The sequence below is a fragment of the Eschrichtius robustus genome, chromosome 1, assembly GCF_028021215.1.
Source record: "Eschrichtius robustus isolate mEscRob2 chromosome 1, mEscRob2.pri, whole genome shotgun sequence".
NCBI lineage: Eukaryota > Metazoa > Chordata > Mammalia > Artiodactyla > Eschrichtiidae > Eschrichtius > Eschrichtius robustus.
The window spans coordinates 22,634,696-22,655,685 of NC_090824.1; the positions used below are offsets into that span (position 1 = coordinate 22,634,696).

The following is a 20,990-nucleotide window of genomic DNA, read 5'->3' on the forward strand; positions in this document are numbered from 1 at the left end:
TGAAGGTTTTTCCACCCCACAGGTGTTCTTGGGTAAATAGTAATCCCGAAGTGGTTTTCTCCTTATTTTACTTTCTCTTTATAGAAAGCCATTTTTCTTACCCTTTCCAACCTTTCAAGCTCCCAACCTACTACGGGAAGAAGTTAAAGCTACAGCAGACTAAATCTAGAGACAGAAGGGCTCTTAGAGATTTTTAGATCCTTCTTTCCCATTTTCCTGATTTGGAAACTGAGATCTATGGGTTAAATGATTTTCCCAGGTTCATATAACTGGTAATGGCAAACCTGAGATATAACTTTTTATCTCCTGATTGCTACTCAGTGAGCTTTCCCACTGTACCTTGCTGCCTCAAATATATCTTGATGTCCTTAAACAGAAGGCTACCACAAATAAAAATATTATCTGAATAATCTAAATAATCTATCATTATTAGAGAAACTATTTTGTGGACATTTAAGACATTTTCAGAAGTTTATGGTCAGAATGCCTATTCTTGAGATGTAAGAGTATTTGGGGTAAATCAAGAGCTTCAGGTGTGGCACCATTGCCCTTCTGGGGATTCAGTACATTCTCCCAATAAATTTCTCAGGGAACTCCATCCACCCAGATGGCACCCCTGACGTGGGTCTCAGAGTTTCCACTGCTCAGCAGGTCCCCAACCTGGGAGTGAGACGCCTTGCGCCCTTCTCAAAATACTCCCAAACTCCACCAATTCTTCCCTTGCTTGGGGCTCAGGGGCCAGCAGTCTGCAAATAGCATCAGAGGTGCCTTTTAGAGCATGTCACTCCTCTGCTGAAAACCCTCAGAAGACCTTCTGTCTCATTCAGAATTAAACACACTTACTTCACTGTGGCCTAAAGGCTCTGTAAGATCTTACCATAGGCATCTTCAGCCTCATCTTGGGCCCTCCCTCGGCTCACCTGTAGAACAGTGTCTGCTATAGAGTAGGTGTTTAGTAAGTGCTTGCAGATTGAATAAATGGGTAAATCCCTCCCGTGCATTGAGTAAGATGCATTCGTTCACTCAAGAAGCAGTTATTGAATACCTTTTCTGTGGAAGCACTAGGTGGCCTGTGGGTACAGTGGGGGGCAAAGACAGACATTCCCCACCCGGAGGATGCTTGCTGCCCAGTGTCAACACAAGCGTTTATTAAATAACCGCACAAATACATGTAACACTAGTACTCCAGTACTTGTTGTAAAGGAAAGGCTCATGACTTAACTGAGAGCTTATTTGACAGAAATCAGTGAAGGCTTGGGTGCCTTCCCTGAGGAAGTGATGAAAGATAATAAAAATTAACCAGTTCACTTAAGATTTATACATTTCGTTACAAATTAATGTAAATTTTACATTAAACATATTCAAGTGGAATTAATGGTATGCATGCTGAAGTCTTTAGGGTAAAGTGTACTAATGTACACAGTTTACTTTGTAATGCATCCAAAAAAGTTGGGTTAATGGATAGACGTGGGGATGGATAGATAAATATGTGATAAAGCAAATATAACAAAATGTTAAGAGTAGAATTTAGGTGGTGGGTATTTGTGTGATCTCCGTAAATTTCTTTCAGATTTCCTGTATGCTTGAAAATGCTCCTAATGTTGGGGGGAAAAGTTTTAACCAGATAAGGAGACTGCAGGGAACATTCTCCACCGAGGGCACAGTATGTACAAAAGCAATTTGTGTGCCATTACAATTCTATTACTTTTATGTGTTGGATGATGTCTGTAGAACAGTAATGTATTTCTAAATATTGGATATAGTTTTAATTAAGTTTGCCTTGTTTCTGCTTTGTACTCTGTTGACTAATTTTTATTAGTAATTTTAGATTGTAAAATTTAGATTGTCACTGACCTCCTTTTCTCCATTTGAGAATTCTTGAGCTGACAGTCCTTCACAGAATCAGTTTTTTTTTTAATACTATTTAGAAAGTACTTGACAGTTTTCGATGTACTTTCACATTCACTCTTACTCTATAATCACAGTTACTCTATGAGTATGGGATAATAAAGACCATCATTAGTTATCCCCATTTTGCAAATAAAAGACTGAAGCTTAGAAGGGCAGGGGAAAGTGATACTCCCCAAACCACAAAATACAATTAATGTTGCTGGAACTGTGCATCTCCACAAATGAGACAGGCTGACTTCTGGTTCAGCATCCCTTCCACCTCAACACTGTCCTCCATCAGCCAGCTTGAAACACGTGACTGGGACCAGTCAATCCCACAAACATAGTTTCTTTATCTGCCACCTTAAGCAGAAATTGCTAAACTCTGTCTTTTTCAGCAAACACTTGCTTATACTGTTTGCCCATTATTAACATGCAATCACATTTTGGGGGCAAAAGTTCTTAAAATTTCTTTCCTTTGTTGAGTACATTTAGTTTTCAGTTTTAAGAAATGAAATGATTTCACAGAAATTAAAGTGTGGATCTCAAGACCCTCCTCCTTATAGACTGGTTGTAAGGGCCCAATTCGTTATCTAGCATACAGAGAACACTAAACTAGTCCTCATTATTCTTTGTGTGTTATTTTTCCTTTATATCAGGAAAAATATTTAAAGAGGGGATCTACAAGGGGAAGAGAGATGTTTCTTTATTCCTTCTGTCTTCCTTTCTCCTTCAACTCATTCTTGGTGTTCTCTTATTGAAAAAAAAATCCCCAAATTAAGGTAATAATAAGATCATGGGTTGACTATAATTCATAATTTGGTTATGTCTAGAAACAAGAAAGCAATAATCTGGAATGACAGATTCTGTAGGTTTTTTATAGTTCTTCACTGAAAAAAATGACTGTGAACGAGAGTTGGAAAATACCTAGAAAGCCTTCTTTATTCAAATTTTCTAGTGAAGATATTCTACCTATTCTCAAATTTCATAAACCTGTGCTTTTTAAAGGAGATCTTCTACCACGTTTGATTAGAATGGTATTATATGAAGACAAATAGAATTTGTTGTTGACAAAAGTTCTGGATTTTAGATCAAATAGAGTCACTGATGCCATATTGCCACATTAACTGGTGTTTTTTGTTTGTTTGTCTTTTTAACAAGCCTTATGTACCCTCTTACCCTGAGACACATGTAAACACTTCTAAGTGGGTGCCTGATTTTTAAAACTCTCTTAAAGTGAAGCCAAATCCGGCCTCTGTACCCTGACACCAAATTAAATCTTGGAGACAAGAGTTTTGGGTGAAGTAGAAAAGAACAGCTTTACTGCTTTGCCAGGCAAAGGGGCCACAGCGGGCTTGTGCCTCAAAAACTGTGTGTCTCAACATGGAGGCGACAGTGAGAAGTTTCATGGTAATGATTCAGAGAGGGTGTGATCAGCTCGCAGACACTCTTCTGATTGGTTGGTGGTGAGGTAAGTGGGAGTCAGCATCATCAGCCTTCTGGTTCCAACCCGTCTGGGGTCTGCCTGCTTGAGGGCAGCATACCATTAATTTCTCCCACCTTGTGGGGCTTTCAGTATCTGCAGAACAGCACAGATATTGTTATATAGGTATATCCCTTAATGGGGAACCAGGACCCTGCCCCGAGGCTGCATTTTTGTTTCTCTTGACTGTTCCTCCCTTGTCTCCACAAACCCTCCCTTCTCTAATTAGCAACTGTTTGAACCTTCTCACTGGAACTCAGGGAAGGTCATGGAGGCTGAATGAAGCCTATTTCCTGTTATCAAGACGTGGGGGACACAGAAAGGCTTTTGTGCCCAGGAGCCCCACAGGGTCCTGCTCAGTATCAACAGTACACAATCTAGAAATAGAGGACTCCTCTGATATTCCAAGAAATCCACACAACTTTGAGCTCTGAGGCTCTTTGAAGGATGTGTGTCTACGAAATGACTTTGCCAGCCCAGTCTCTGCTACTTTTCCACTTGGTTCCAGCAAGTGTCTTATACAGTTTGGATGAAAAGAGGACCCTGTGAAGCCAATATAGCTGTGCTGGATCTAGTCACCTCAAGTGAAAAGGCAGACAGTCTCTCTTTTTCATGATCTCACTCTTCCTCTCCTTCAAACTTGTTTACTCAGGTCCTTTTACCATCTTTCAGCCATTTGTCAAAAAAGTTTTGAAGTGGATCTCTTTCCAAATGAAATGGAATTGCATTTTTGAACCCAAATAAACTGCTTCATAACCTCATGTATTTAATATCTATATAGTGCCAAAAATGCACACATTTTTAAAATAAAAATATAGACACCATATCCTTTATTTATCATCCAAACCTCAAAACATATGATTTCAATAGCACTATAAGAGAATGGTGGCTGTTATATGTTAATAAGAAAATAAACATGTACATTTTTACAAAGAAAAGTATATTCTGTTTCGTAAGCTTTCTTTACAGGAGACAGGAATCTAAGAATTGCAGTGAAGCCCCTTCTAATTCCTAATAGCTGCTACTTATGTTGTCATACTATATTATTCAATCTCCCTCAAGTCTGAAGCAAAGGAACACCTAAAGAAAAATATACTGTGGACCAGTACAAACTGTTCAACCCCATAGCAGTTTGGTGTGTGTTGAAGATTTTGGAATAGTAAAATTGCCAGCTGATTCATTGCCCCTTCCAACAGATATCTAAACACGCCTGCTGTAGGTACAAAAGCCGTAAGTCCTAACAGACAGGATTTCTGAATTTCACTGTTGTTTCTGCCACTGGATCTTGCCCTTAGTCTAGAGAAAATAAATGAAATAGCAAACTTTTGCTTCTAGGTTCTTAATACAGAGGCCAAGATTCAGTGGGTTGATTAGAACACGGTAACTCTGCCTTTGTCTTTATGTGGCCAACATTTGTTGAAGCACCTCTTGTGGACAGATAGTGTGCTATCCTAGTGCTAAATGTTACAAAAAAAGAAAAGGGGGTATTAGTATCATAAAACTCAATCTCATACCTAATGTCCTCTAATCAACAGAAAGACTGTCCTGACCCCTTGTGTGTGTATATATATTGGATGCATGGTCTTGAGCACAGACCCTTCAGCACTGGCAAGATGAAATTCTTCCTGGAATTCTTCCTTAAGACTTCTTTTTCCAGAAGCAAGCTCATCAAGGACATATCTTCAAAGTTCTAGCTGCTGAGAGTTGATAGCTAACAAGGGATTAGGAATTTACCTAAAGCAGGCGCTATTACACCCGCTGGTTGCTGTCCTTTTCAATTGGTGATTTGCCATGAAAATATTTATATAATAACACTGACATTTCTGCATTCAGACTGCTTGGATTTGCATACCAGTTTTGCCACCACATGACTGTGAGGAAGTTATTTACGCTTTGGTCCTCAGTTGTCTCATCTGTAAAATGGGGATAACCTTAGTATCTACATTATACAGTGGAATGAGGATTAAGAATTGTATTCAAAATTGAATTACATTTTTTTTTTAAATAATGTGAGTTTTGTTTTTTTTTTTAATTTATTTTTGGCTGTGTTGGGTCTTCGTTTCTGTGCGAGGGCTTTCTCCAGTTGTGGCAAGCGGGGGTCACTCTTCATCGTGGTGTGCGGGCCTCTCACTGTCATGGCCTCTCTTGTTGCGGGGCACAGGCTCCAGATGCGCAGGCTCAGTAGTTGCGGCTCACGGGCCTAGTTGCTCCGCGGCATGTGGGATCTTCTCAGACCAGGACTCGAACCCGTGTCCCCTGCATTGGCAGGCAGATTCTCAACCACTGCACCACCAGGAAAGCCCTGAATTACATTTTTATAGTTAGTCTTTCATTATCCTACTAAACAGGATTAGGAGTAATTGATCATTTGCTTCCTAGGCCAGTGGAAGTCCAGCTCCTTAAGCCTCTGAGATAAAGCAAGTACTATAAACAGTGTATTGTATCAGTTCTTTATGAAACGGAGTCTTAATTGTGAATTTCTCTGTTTTCAAATTAGATATGAAATTTATTATCTTGTAACATTTTCAAAAGAGAAACACTCTTTAAACCCCCATGTGAATGTCCAATTTAGTTCTTCTAGAAAATTGATTTAAGAAAATTAAAGACAGGTTAAGCACCTGTCATTTCCTGGTGCCATTATTCATAAACTTGAGAAATTGTTCCCTTAATTCTACCAGTGGAGACTTATATGTGCCCTTTAATGCATTCAACCATGTAAGGCAGAAGTAATTAATCAACTTAAAAAATAAAAAGTTTCCCTGACTCTGCATGAGATATTTTGCCCTAGGAACTGGCATGCTATAGGTCCTCACGGCACCTTTAAAATCCAAGCAAGTTCCCTATTTAGACTTCCCATCTGCCATTAGTTCTTGTCTCTCTAGCACAGTTAGCTTTCGGGGAAAAGTGAACTTGAAATGCCATGTAATGTGACAAGACTCTAAGCACAGAATCCCAGCCAGTCTCACATTAAAAAACAAAAAACGGAGTTTGAACGTGCATATGCATACTTTTAAGTCTATATGACAACGTGGTAGGTTTAAGCACACTAACATGCATATAGAGGGAGAGAAGGCCAGAAAATAAATGTACTCCCCAAATACCACTTAATCATGAAATTATGAGACCTGAGGTGACTGCAGGCCTGGACTCATTATCTTCATTACTTTATGTCTTATTGTTGCAGATGCCTTAGAAATCTCAGCATCTGTACATGTAATTTCCTTAAAATAAATGCAATTAACTTTTTTCTTTGTATAATTCTTACATCTTTTACATATGCATATTCTCCCTCCAGTAAATTAAAAGTTCCTGCAGAAGAGAAAGTGTGCCATCTACGTCTTATGGATCTTTTTGTGGTATCTAGATATACATTTGGTGTTACTTAACTGACTAGAATATAAGGATGAAGGGAAGGACATGTGTACCACAAAGGAGTTCTGATATTGAGCAAGATATTGAGAAACAATCCATAAATGGAATATAAAATAATCACAACTACAATAGATGAAGAGAAAGTATAAAGATGTTAATGGAGACGTGGGGGGTTAGGGGAGGGAAGTAGAAAAATAACCGGTTAAGAAAGAAGAAGCCAAGCAAATTTTTAAGGTTGAAGGTTTACTCAAAAAAAGTAGCCATTTGAATATGTACCCCCAAAACATAATCAAATAGAATAAACCAGTATGTGTAAACATGCTAGGAAAAAAACCTTTTTAATGCATCACCTGATTGATTGAAAATTTTAAGCAAAACTATTTGCATAACCTGCTAGCTTTGCAGTAGGGAAAGAGATCATTTGCTTATTTTAAGATCAAAATGAGTATAACATATTTAACCCAGATTCAGAGGGTCACTTTTGAATGAAAAAAATTATGGGATGGAAAAAAAGGAAATAAAGTTTTAAAACTACAAGTTGTACCGAAACCATTGTTTATGAAGAAGATTTTATCCAATGCATAAAATTTTGCTTTAAAATCACCATGGCATTGATTTGGATTTTACTATTCAAGGGCCAATATAATTCTTGAGGAAAGCTATAATTTTACTATTTAAATGAATATAGCATATATGGTGACTAAAACTACTAGTTCTCCTAAATCTACACATTAGGGCCTATGTTAAGAAACATGCCATTTTTTTAATTGCAGTATAGTTGATTTACAATGTTGTGTTAATTTCTGCTGTATAGCAGTGACTCAGTTATACGTATATATACACATTCTTTTTTATATTCTTTTCCATTATGGTATATCTCAGGATATTGAATATAGTTCCCTGTGCTATACAGTAGGACCTTGTTGTTTATCCATTCTATGTATAAATAGTTTGCAACTACTGACCCCAACTTCCCAGTCCATCCCTCTCCACCCCCCCACCCCATACCCCCAATCCCCAGCAACCACAAGCCTGTTCTCTATGTCTGTGAGTCTGTCTCTAAGAAACATGTTATTTTGATTAATCTTTCCTATTCATGAAATAATTAAATAAAGCTATTTAAGATGCATGGCAGTTTGAGTTGAGCACATGCCACAAAAAAGACTAACAGTGTAAGTGTTAAGCGGAAGGAACAAACTACTTGGAAGGAACAAAATACTAAGTCTTTTAAATGGAACTCGAAAAGGAAGTTTAAGTGGAACTTGAAAAGTTATGAATGTGAAGAAACAGCATGTACAACTTCCAATTTCAAAATGGCCAAAGTAAGGATGTTTCTACTACTCTCTCAAAAATCACATTAGAAGAATACAAATATGAAGAGATAGAAACAGTGGTTTACATGTTGACAACTAGAAGACAACTATAATGCCAAGTCAAAGAACATCGAAAGAAGAAGGGTAAAATGCCTCATAACAGAGGTGAAACCCAAATGCCTGTCAAGGGGATAGCTATGGAAAGCAAATTTTATTCACCCTGTAGAATTTCTGAAAGGCTTTTGAGCTAGTGGTACCCTTTTATTGCAGAAGGAGAGGGTGGAAATGAGTACATTGAAAGTGTCTTCCGGGAAGAGTTAGACCCTCCACTGTGTCTCCATCCCTGCTCCTCCACAAACCCTGCAGGAGATGTAAGGCTATGCTCTGGAGAAGCTCTGGATGGGAGGTGAAGACAGAGAACAGCATCAGGGTGAGAGAGGGATAGGAAGAGTAGATGAAAGTGAGTATACCAGATGATGAGAACACCAGTTCCTAACCCAGGCTAGTTCCAAAAAAATTGAACTCCCCGGAGAAAAACACCCTGACGCACATATAATTTGGGGCCTCCTCCCACCAAAAAAAAAAAAAGAAAAGAAAAAAAGCCATTTGACCATCTGATTAGCCTATTATTAAATTACATAATTCTCAGGTATTATTTGTAATAAATTCTATGCTATGCATTGGTAGCTAACAAACCATGAAATCTTATGGCTTAGCACCATAAAAGCTGATTTTTCACTCACATTAAGTCCAATATGGTGGGCGGCTCTCCTCTATCCTGTAGCTCTGCCATCCGGAATATGTGGCCTCCAGGGTCCTTATGGCAGGGTCTGAGGTGGAAAAGGGAACACACAGACTCTTAACTGTCTCAGTCCAGAAGTGACACATGTCACTTTCATTCATAATCTATTGTGCAGAACCGTTCACGTGGGAGATGTAGGGGAGTACGTGGAATAGTGGGTGGTCACTAACTTCTTGACAGCTCTGTGCAAACTTACGTCCAGGTTCTTGCAGGACACTTTCTTCCCATGCGCAGCCCTAGGGTTTATTTTTTATTTCATTGAATAATTACAATTCGTTTTAAATGTAAAAGCTAATATCTGTGTGCCTACCCTGTGACAGGACTAAGAATACAGAGGTGTATATGGTATAGTCTCTGGTCTCAAAGTTAGAATAACCTAACCTCTTAGTTCAACATCTGCTTTGAAATAATTTTCAGAGCATTCCCTCTTAGTGGTTATATCAGTATGTGTAAATCAGTGACTAGCTAATCAAAGACTGTAGAAGTTATTGATTTGTAATCAACGGGACCTTGTGTCCCTGTCGCACATATTTAATTTCAGATTATTTCTTCCAAGTCTTTTGAGAACTACTCCTTTCCGTTTTAACTAAAATTATTGTTGAGAGCTCTTTTCTTCTTTATAATGGCAACATGTGAGGATCTCTAATATGCTCCATAGATAAGTAACTGCAAATTCATCTATTTCTCAGTATTACCTTATGATTTATTTCTGATGTTCACTGAAGCAGGTTTGTAAATTAATATGAAATTCTCTATAGAAAGTTTGATAGTATATCAGTTGCAAGCAGTTATCTAGGAGGAGCTTTATATTCAAATCAGTCTTGCAAATGCATATCATATTCTTCTTGAAAAAATTTTTTCTGATTTAGAAAGATACGTTTATCTTAGACATACTATTTGTTATTTGACTCTCTAAATCTACAGCTTGAACTGCTTATACCAATGGTACAACTGATTTTTAGTACTTGGATTCTGAAAGTATTAATCAATTTTTCATAATGTTTGCTTGCCTTGTGTTTTCTTTTCTAGAGTACCCGAGTGGCCTTAGACCATCTGGAGTCTGTGCCTGAGAAACTGAGCCTACTAGAAGATTTCAAAGGCTTCAGAGTGAGAAAGAGTTGGCTTTTCTCTTTCAGTATTTTTATCTGAGTGAGAACACTTGACATCTTCCTGATGTGCAAAGAAAATTGTAGGGAGGGAGGAAAGACCAAAAAACACTGGGGACTCTTAACACTCAATCTTATCAGAGCTTATTGACATTTCTGAAGCCAGCATCGAAAATAATGGAACTTACATATTCGCACAATATAGGAAAATAGAGGCTTTTACCCTATTACCAGAAGCTCATTTGGCCCCCTAAAGCTTTAACTATAATTTAGAAAAACCTAAGAATTGAAAGGAATTACACATTCCTTTTAATTCTTTTAAAAGAATTAAATGACTTTTTTGATAAACAATTTTAATTTATGAATTATCTTCTTTTTTTAAATTATAAATTTCCAGAGTACTGTTTGTCTTAGAGGTACAGTAGTGCACAGGTTATCCCTGTACTACAATATATGAATTCAGATCCACATAGAATTTTAGATTTTATATCCAATGCTGTTTATTGATAGAACTCTAACCACAAAGGATTTTATTATCAAGCCAGTTAATTACATGTCGGGATTTACCTACTGTAAATATAACCCTGACACCCAGTCCTGCCAGACAAGGTCCAGGCCAGACAGCACATGTCCCCGTAGGGATGCATATGTTAATGGACAGTTTTAGTGATTTGTAATTTCTTGACCCTGTATGAACAAACAAAGATGAGAGTTTCTCTTTGAAAGCCATTTAACTGTTTATTTCACGTTAGCTTTAAAATATAACTTATATATAGATTCTGCTTAACTCTAACATATTATTTGAGGATATAGTGAGTAAGAAATATAACCAGATCATGCCATGTTGATTTATTAGAGGTACCGATATGCTGTAACTTTCAAGGTCTACCCTATCTTAAAATTTCATTAAGTGTATTTTGCTAGTTCAGTAACTAAACATTTTTGAGTGGGATCTAGGGTTGAGCTGACACATCCAGAAATCTAGAATATCACTTATAGAATAAAGCCAAGTGTTTCTAGTATATTTTACTAAAGTTTTAATTCTTTCTCATGATTTAATTGCATATTTGCAGTCTAAATCGCTATCAAAGAATTAGGAAACCAGTGTTCAAGAAGATGTAATTTCTTTTCACCCTTATATGACCCGATGTGGAAAGCAGACAATATATTACACCCATGTCCTTTCCAGTTTTTTCTTCTTTAGCTAATAGAAGTTATCTAAGTGAATGAAGGGCAAGCACCAGAAGGTATTAGAAACAAGTGGCATTTGCCATTGAAAAACTAATGCCTGTCTTACACCAGCATAAAAAAAATAAAGTTTAACCTCCAGTGACAGCTCATTTTTCCCCCAGTGGTCTACATTAAACAGAATGTTCATAAGAGTAGTTTAAAAGTTGTGTTCTCTACTATTGCCAAAAATGTTTTATTATTTTTCATCTTATAGGCTAGTGATTATCTACAAATCTAGCTTATATGTGCGCACACTCACATAGGAAGGTGCCTATATAGTGAAACTTTTAGGGACAGTGTTTTTCAAAATTCAGAATTGTACTTTCCAGTATTAGTCATTAAAATTGAAACCTTTACCTTTAAAAGGGAAGGGAGTTTGTTAGCAAGTATTATACACTGCCATGTGGCAGGCAGTAGCTAAGTACTTTACATTACATTTCTTCAAATCCTCAGAGACACCCTATAGATTGGCATTATTTTCCCCCATTTTACAGCTCAGGAAACTGAGGTTTGGGGTATGTAAATTAGAGAAATCTATGATCTACTTCTCTGTGTTTACAGCAAAGCCCACCTGCTTTGCCCTACTGCCTGTAGCTTGAAACCCATTCTATATGTACTCTAAAGCCATATGTATGATTAAAAAGAGGTCATGTAATCAATTTAATGAAAACAACTAAACATAGCCTTAAATAAAAATACGTGAAGCCTTTAGGTTATTAGACATAGATTATATTTTTCAAAACCCCTAAACTTTCTAAAATTCAGTACGCTGTTAACAAGAGTTCAAAGACCTAAGTTCTGGTCTATGCTCATGCACCAGACAAAATCACTTAATATCTCAGGGCATATTTCCTCATCCATAAAATATGAGAGACTTGAACAATATTATCTCTGTTGTTCCTCCTCACACCGGCATCACTAGCATATATGTGAAAATGCATTTCACATATTCTTTTGGCAATACTGTAGTCTATGACTCTTAAGTATGAATACAGACCTCAACTTATTTAGATGGTTTTGACTTTATTCTTATTTAAAGGTGTCATAGTCTGTCTCATTTTTTCCCCCTTATTTTGAAAGAAGCGGTTCAACTCCACAATCCTACATTTAAACATTACATATTTGATATGGAGGAGAGGGAATAGCATTGGGTTCCAAGCCCAATCTGCCACAAATTGCCTAGCCTTGGACAGGTCATTCTTAACTTACCTGGGCTGTAACTTTTTTTTTTTTTTTAATAAAAATGAGAAATTTGGAATTCTAATACCCCTTCCAGTTTGAACATTCAAAAAGTTCTGTGGGGCTATTTGGGGAACTAAATCCCATAGGTGATTTTTCTTACATATGAAAATCAGTTGCCCTAATTCTATTCTAATTTCTCCCTAATTCATAATAGAAGTGTCTAAATAACTGGCGGTGGTGACTTATTTGCTGTGTTCTATCCTCTCTCCCCAGAATGAAGGAAAAATAGAAAGGAAGGAAGGCAGGCCCTGGAAATTTTTTCTGTCTTAATTTATAACCTGAATTTTTTTATGCTTTTGAGGGCAGATGAGCTATCCTTAGGTTTAAAAATCTGCGTGATGTAATAGTTAAAAGTCAGAATGTTGAACAAAGAGAATATTTTGATGCCAAGTACTATTCCAAGGGATAGTATATAACATCCCAAAGTGGCATGGTATCATTAAGTTCCATCTTTGGACAACTCACTGTTAATTAAACCTTTTTCCCTTCCTTCAACTAAAGGAAGGAAGTCATTTCAGATTGGCCTGGGGACTAGCAGTGAAAAGAAATGCTAATAACCAATGTGGGACCTGGTTTTTATTTTCATGATAGCATCCAAAGTGATCGTTTTCTTCTTTATCCTTGGGAACCTATGATTCCTCTATATATCTCTCTAAACGGCTATAATGATTAATCATCTACGTATCAAAACTTCCTTATTTTAATTTCAAGCACTGGTTTTTCTTTCATCTACCAGTTTAGACCCTTTGTTGTTTTTGCAGGGTTCGCGCAGTTTATCTGACAGAATTGACGGGAGATATTCTAAGTACAGAGTTCACAGAGAATCTCTTCAGCAGCGCCTGGATGACACCAAGTACAGAATCCAAAGCTTCAAAGTAATGCCCTTTATATACACTTTCAGTCTTTGGGCGTTATTCATGTTTATGGCTACAGCTTTCTAAGCAGCTGCTGTAGGTTTTGTGTAAGGGTACTACTTATAAAAGAAATTTCTTGATGTAGGAGATAGATTTTCAATTCTGTAGAAGTAGAGAATAAAAATCCAAAGACTGTGTTTATAACTTTCTACCTGAGAACTCATCTTTAAGTTTATGCCATTGTTACTTAATATGTTGTTTGTCTATGGGAATTGATGCTGCTAAAGAAATCCTGAGCCAGGAAACCTCTGGTCTCTTGAATGGTCAGAGGCTTAGTGTGGATGGTGGCCCCCCTCAATACATAAGTCCAACTACTCTCGGTGCTGAAGTCCCCAGTAGGTGAAGTAACATATAGTATTGCATAGTGTTGGCAGTTACAGTCATTCCTTTCATAAGAATAAGAACTCCATATTACTACTTCAGCCTATGGTTCACTAGTGTGGAACCAACATAGGAGACTGGGAAGATCTGACCATATTGACAAAATGCCTACCATTCCCTAGAGTCTGTCCAAGATCCATGTGGGGTATGGGTGACTTTAAACTCATTTGACCCTGAAGTTATTAGCCTAGAGCAGGGCTTCTTAACCCCGGCATTAGTGATGTTTGTGCCAGGTAATTCTTTGTCGTAGAGGCTGTCCTACGCATTGTAGGATGTTTAGCAGCATCCCTAAGAATCTACTTACTAGATACCAGTAGCATTCCCCATCCCGAGTTGTGGCTTCTAAATGTGTCTCCAGATATTGCCAAACATCCCCTAGAGCAGCGGTCCCCAAACTTTTTGGCACTAGGGACCAGTTTCGTGGAAGACAGTTTTTCCATGGACAGGGCAGGGGGTGGGGGGGAGTGAGGGATGGTTCAGGCGGCAGTGCGAGCGATGGGGAGCGATGGGGAGCGGCTGATGAAGCTTCACTTGCTCGCCCGCCGCTCACCTCCTGCTGTGCGGCCCGGTTCCTAACAGGCCATGGACCGGTACCAGTCCACAGCCCAGGGGTTGGGGACCCCTGCCCTAGAGGGCAAAATTGCCCCCCATCGAGAACACTGACCTAGAGAGAATCCATCTATATTCTAATGTACACTCCAAGTCGATTTAGAAAATAAAAAAAACTAAAGGTTCTTTTGGCTCTTTTATATATTCTTACAAACTTCAATATATATGAATATTCATTACACTGTATATATTCACTTATTTCAGCCAAATATAATTATTTTTAAGATGCTTCTTGCCTCCTCTGAATATAATTGGATAGAATGCTCTGTGGATATAAAGACAGTATTCATTTACATAAGTCCTCCCTAGCATGCTTAAAATGAGCACTTCACTTCCCCATCTCAAACAAAAATTTAACACAATTATGCCATGTTATTTATACCCTTATTGTAAAGAGGGCATCCTGTGGCTTTGTGCTTTTTTACCTTTGCTTTTTATATTGGTATTATTTACTATAGTAGTGACATTGTTGTCTCATATGGTGAATTTTAAATTGTCTTCCAACATTCTCATCAGGTCCCATATACTCAAGCATTTCTCCACCACTGAGAGGAGTGCCACTAACTTTAAACAGAAGTGAAAGGCTTAGGTAACAAGAGCAAATAATAGTAACGACTCATTATTGAGTATATATTAGAACAAACTACATAAAATTGCTCTTTTTGCATGTGTCTCATGCTTTATGTGCATTACCTCATTTAATCCTCACAGCAACCCTGTCAGTTGGCACCATTATTTTTCCTTTTTTACCATTGAAGAAAACAAAGTTATAGAGCAGTTAAGTGGTTGAATCAGGGTTCAAACCTAAATCTGCCTGGCTTCAAGAATCTATATCCTTGAGCACCAGGCTATTATAGTATAAATTTGTACCTGATATTCCTTAATATTTTTAGAAGTCACCAAATGTAGGGACTATATCTTTAATAAATAAAAGTCAGTTGTCTCCAAAAGTACATAAACACATTATATGCCTCTTAATTCAATAGAGGTCTGGATGCAAATGAAGCATTTAAAACATTATTTCCCAATACAGTTAGATCCGGTATTAGGTAAGTCAGTGCTGTCTAGTGGCAACCACATTGCTATAAATCAATACAATTTCCATAACAGCATATGGCAAAGCTATGAATGTTTAACACATTCAGCAAGTAATCTCATTGGCATTCTCTTTAAAATTACATTTGCAGCTGAAGAGGAAATCAGACCTGGTTTGTGAGGCCAACACTTATCAAAATGAGAAATAAGGTAGAAAATTTTGCAAATAGGCAGTACAAATATAAGGAAGAGCCACAAAGCACATTTTGTGATGACATTGTCCCACATTAATACTAAACATTTTTAAATGTTAATCCATTTTACTGATGAATATGTAGGTTACTATCATGTGTAGCAGATGTCTGGCCTGAAATAATGTAGTGATCTAACGTAAAACTCATGAGAATATCACATCTTTTGTAGTCATTGTTGAGAAAAATGCGAGAATGCATTTTTGTGAATTGTAGATACCAATGATCATTTGCTTATATGCTTTTTATGAAAATAAGTTATTTATCAAGAATGAGAGGGGAGGCAGCTTCACAAGAAACATGAGTTCATATGGGCAGTGGAAAAGAGTGTTAATTTCTTGGCTTCGTGGATAATCAGAAAAGCTACCTCTGATTAACTATTGACATCTTGAAGAAAATAATAAGAGGCATTGAGACTCTTTCTATCAAGGGATAAGGTGTCCCATTTACTACATCAGTTTCATAAGACGTTATTTCAGCAGCTCTTCTGTCATATTTTGCTAGGACAGAGTTCAAAGAAAAGGCTCTTGAGTTCATTGGTTCTACTATAAACTATGGTTCCAGGAAATCAGTTACTGTAGGATTCAGTTTAATGCAACAGACATAGACTATACAGATACTATATTGCAAAAGCACTGCACTACCTGTTGGAGGTGGAAGTGGCAGGATGTATAAACATGCAGAAGGCATGGTCTTCAAGTAGGGAGTAGTAACCTAGTCATCTTAATCCTTATAGATAATTCTTGCACAGTTGTTTTAGAGCACAGTTTGGCAAACTACCGCCCATGGGCCACCTCTTGCCTGCTGACTGCTTTTGTAAGTAAAGTTTTATTGGAATACAGCCACATTTATTTATTCACGTGTTGTCTGTGACTGCTTTCATACTCAGTGGCAGAGTTGAGTAGTTGCAACAGAAACTGTATGGCCCACAAAACCTAATATATTTATTATCAAGCCCTCTACGGGAAAAGTTTGCCAATTCCTGGTCTAGAGGAAGGAGAAATTACCAATCTACTCTTACTTCCTTTACACATTATGTAAAATATTCTCTTTTCTTTCTTCACCAAAACATACTACCCAAGCTCTTTATAAAGTCATAATACTATCCATTCATTCAACAAATATTTATTGAGTTTCAGCTATGTGCCAGGAACTTTCTAGGCCCGTGGGACTCACGTCCGTGAACAAAACAAAGATCCCTGCCTTTTAGAGCTTCTGTTCTAATTGTGAGATGTTCAAGTTTGTTCTTGTTGTTGTTGTTAAATACAACATTCAGCAAACCTTTACTGAGTTTACATTGTGTATAAAGCGCTGTGCTGGAAGCTGGAGAGGATGATGGCATAGTTAAGAAGAGCCATTATCAGTCCTTAGGAACTTAGAGTCTTCACACAGACAACTGCAGTACAAAGGAGAAAGGGGTACATGCTGTAAGGGTGACCCAAAAAAACTGCAGTGGGAGTTCAGAGAAGAAAGATGCTCTCAAGTCTTGAAAAGAGGCTTGTGATGACAAGGTACAGGGAAAAGGATCACTATTAGCACTACAGTTGTAGACCCCTGACTATATTACTGTTGGCAGACAAATAACTGTTGGACTAGCAGAACTATGTTGGCAGCTGGCTGCTCTCATGTTGTTGCTGATGTCAGAAGGCAGTGAGACATCCAATATGGCCACACTGCTGGTGGAGGGGAAGTATAGCAGAAAGTGTACAAGTCAGGTTCTCTTTCAATCCAGAAAGAGAACCATCTCCTGCTGTTTACTCCCATGGCAATCACCAGGACCAAATGATCAGATTTCTAGAAACCTATTGAGATTTTTAGGAGGACCAATGTCCACAACTGCTGAGAGCATAATGTAATATTGTACTAAGCTTACCAAGTTAACTGGTCAAAGCCTGATCTAAAAGTTTAAATTTAGAATTCAATTCAAAGCTGAATCTGACCCAAACTGTCTCTGGGTAGACAACAGAAGCATTTCACAGCTTCTCGTTCATGCGGCCTAACTGGGTTTCTGTAGGACATACAGACTTCCTTGCTGTCCCAGCTGTTTCAAATAGAACAGAATGTTCAAAAGTCAGCCAATAACACAGCATTGCTAATCTGAATTCACGAAAGAGCATGGTTTTGTCCAAGATATTCCCATTTGCTACCTGCCCTTTCTGCTCTCTACCCATGCTAAATATATGGTTTTAATTAGCAGTGGATTTTTTAGTAAAATCACAAAAGGCATATTTTGTTCCCATCCTTCCTCCTCCTGAAAAGAAAATCATGATTTTCAATTTCTAGTAGAAGAGTTAGTATGCAATTTCTTTTTAAAGAAGCAGATGTTTTACAGGATAAGATGAGGTAGGTGAGGAAGTGTTGATAATGGCTTTCAGCACAGGTTATGAAGGCAGAGTTTGCCGAAGGCCTTTGTCATATTTGTTCAATGTAAGCATGTGTATGCTATAAGAATGTGCTTTGCTCCTGGAAGCTATTTCTCCCTCCTTGAATCTCTCCGTGGTTTGTTTATGCTTTGCTCATAGCAATTAATGGCTGTTAGCACTTTCTTTCTAAGGTCAGCTATTTCTGTACATACCTTAAATCTTCTACAATTGTAGCTTCTGAAGCATGCAATGCATAACTCCTCGTGCAATTCAAGACTGTAGATGATTTTTATTTAATGACTACTAAAATATATCACCAGTGTATTATTCAGATAATTTTACAAATATTGCTTGGGAACAGTAGTAGCAATCATGGGGGAATTTGAGGGAGCTTTAACCCCACAATACCCCAGTTATCTCATTTATAACCACCTCTTTCCATGCTTTGTTAAGAAATCCCATGTAATCTCCTACGTAAATATAACTCCATGCTTCCCCCAACCCCAAGCAATTTTGCCATCCTTTAAGCCTCTCCTATATAGAGATTTAGGGTGCAAGGCTAATCTTTAAGTTAACATAAAAGAAATAGTAAGATAACTATAGGTAAATACTGAAATCTGGGAAATGCTATTCTACTGGATTGTATGATTTTTGAGGGTAGACACTGTCTGCCTTATCTTCGGCTCCAGAATACACAATTCATGCTAAATTGGTGATTAAACTTTCTTTTTTCTAACTTTAGCCTTTTATGGAATTCTAACAAAAATTTAATTGCTGTTTTTCCAGTAATCCTTAGATGACACATCTGAAACCTCGTAGGCAATCAAATCATGCTGAACTCTGAAGCAATTTTTATGTTTTGAAGTGATCCAGCCATAATATTTAACTAGTTGATTACATCTTGCTCTTTAAAAGTTAAACAAAAGGTTGCCAAATGAGTTGGTATTTTTCTTTGGTATAAAACCTGAAAATAGCAATGGATCAAAAGTGCTTATTTAGGAATCAACATGGGTACTTAGATGAGCACATTTTTTTAACTCTACCAAACCCAGTTCCCCTAACAAGCCACATGCTTTCTTCACCTTTCCCAATAATTTACTCGACAAGAACATTAAGAAAGATTATGAAGGAGTTTAACTATAAAGATACCATTGTTAATCATGTCGAATTCAAAAGTCTAGATATGAATACTAGATACATAAGGAATACCAATTAAATGTCTTATTAGTTTTTAAATAAACATGTTATAACATATTCATCCAAACAATCACTGTTTCCTTTGACATAGTCACTTTAAGAGAGGAAGCACTGATTCCAGTGAGGCACCATCATTATAAAATATCTCTGCATCTCTGCTTTTGTTTCTCAAGTCAGTGACACCTTTTTGAGTATCCTTGTTTATGGCAAATTTCTACCCACTACGAATATATTCAGTTTCTGAAAATGGATTAAAGTTATGTAGAGCCAAGTCCAAAATGAGTAAAAAGACAAAACAAAACAAAAACTGAGTATGATCTTTTTCATTAGTGAGTCACTAGTAATATTAAATTTTATACCATAAAATAATCAATTGCATAAAGGTAAATTTATCAAATGGCCTGATCTAATACGGTATTTTCATGAGTCTGTTCCTGAGCGTGGCTTCATGTTTATAGTATTATGGTATAAATTTGGAAAAGATAGTTTGCATAGTTAGATGTACTGGTTGTTCAGTGGTTCTGCTCGGGTAGATTAGAATTAGAAAACGTTAGTGCTGAGAAATCTTAGCAGATGATCTGGTCCAGCGCCCTCATTTCCTTATATGAAGAAACTGAGAATGTGAGAGTGACAGTCTCCTTCTTCCCAACTTCCACATAGCAAACTTTCATTTCTGTACTTTGGTCAAGAATAATTATATATGATCATTATTGAGTTCCTTAATGCAAATGGCACTGTGCTAAATTGTGTAATGTTGGGATGGGTAGGTAGAAAGAGGTGATCAAAGCCCCACCCTCATGGAGGTAAAACGCTATATAATAGACAGCCATGCAGATTGAGTTAAGGAGGGCAGACTTTAAGTAAACTGTCTGTCCAGATTGAAGTTTCAAATAGGAAAAAAGTTTACTGAGGAAGAGGTTAAGCTTTTTCGAGCACTGATGGAGAATTGGGAATTAAGAGTGGGGAACAGTGCATTGTTAAGCTAGAGACAAATTCAGGACAACATTTCTGCCACAGATTCAGAAACACATAAGTGTTTTTTCCTTTTCTCTGGGGGAAGAGTTGGATAAATTAAAATTTAAAAAAAATTAAATGCATCATTTGTCTTATAAACTTTGAACTTACAGTATTTCTGAGAGAAAAATACTTGGTGGGCATCATTAAATATTAATCATTAGAGATCAGTTTAGCAAAAAGATTTAGTTGGGTTGGAACAACTTTTAAGAAACCAATTACAATGTGGGTTATGAAAGAGAAGTGGAAGAAACCCAGGGAAAATATTAGAAAATGCAAGTTCCTTCACCCAGTGGAATTTTTGCAGGGAATTCTGGCTAAATAGCTTGTTGAGACTTAAGACAGAAATAAAAATAGGTCCCTGTGCTAAGGATATAAGAGTTGGCAAAAAGCAAAAGCTAGGATTATTAAAATTGCAAAGAATCTTCCTTTTTAACCAGTACTTCCTTTTTAATATTTAACTATTTAATTGAAAAACAGGTAGGAATTAGAAAGAAACAGTCATCTTATGGTCACCCTGTAAACTTTACTTAGATAGAAATTCCACAAGTTAAATATCAATGTATAATTGGAGAATATGAAGATATTGTTTTCATATTCTGATATGTTGATTGTTCAAAGGGATCGTGGAATATTTTTCTTTTAGTATGTTCTTTCAGGGTTCATTTCATTAGTTATCTTTCAAGGTAGCATTGGGGATTCTGACAGTCTTTTGAAGACTTAGAAAATTTGGGAACTTAAAGACATACAGCTGACCCTTGAACAGCTCGGGAGTTAGGGGCACCGAC

The 20,990-nt window shown here is 37.2% G+C and overlaps 1 protein-coding gene across 7 annotated transcripts in view; it reads left to right on the forward strand.

Annotated features, from left to right (window-relative positions):
• Positions 1–20,990, forward strand: part of CEP128 (centrosomal protein 128) — a 432,903-nt gene that overhangs the window by 399,418 nt on the left and 12,495 nt on the right. For all 7 annotated transcript variants that reach the window (XM_068557945.1, XM_068558268.1, XM_068558193.1 and 4 more), the window contains 2 exons: positions 9,890–9,967; positions 13,200–13,313. In XM_068557945.1, coding sequence (XP_068414046.1) covers positions 9,890–9,967; positions 13,200–13,313 — 192 coding nt within the window. The remainder of the gene's footprint in view (positions 1–9,889; positions 9,968–13,199; positions 13,314–20,990) is intronic.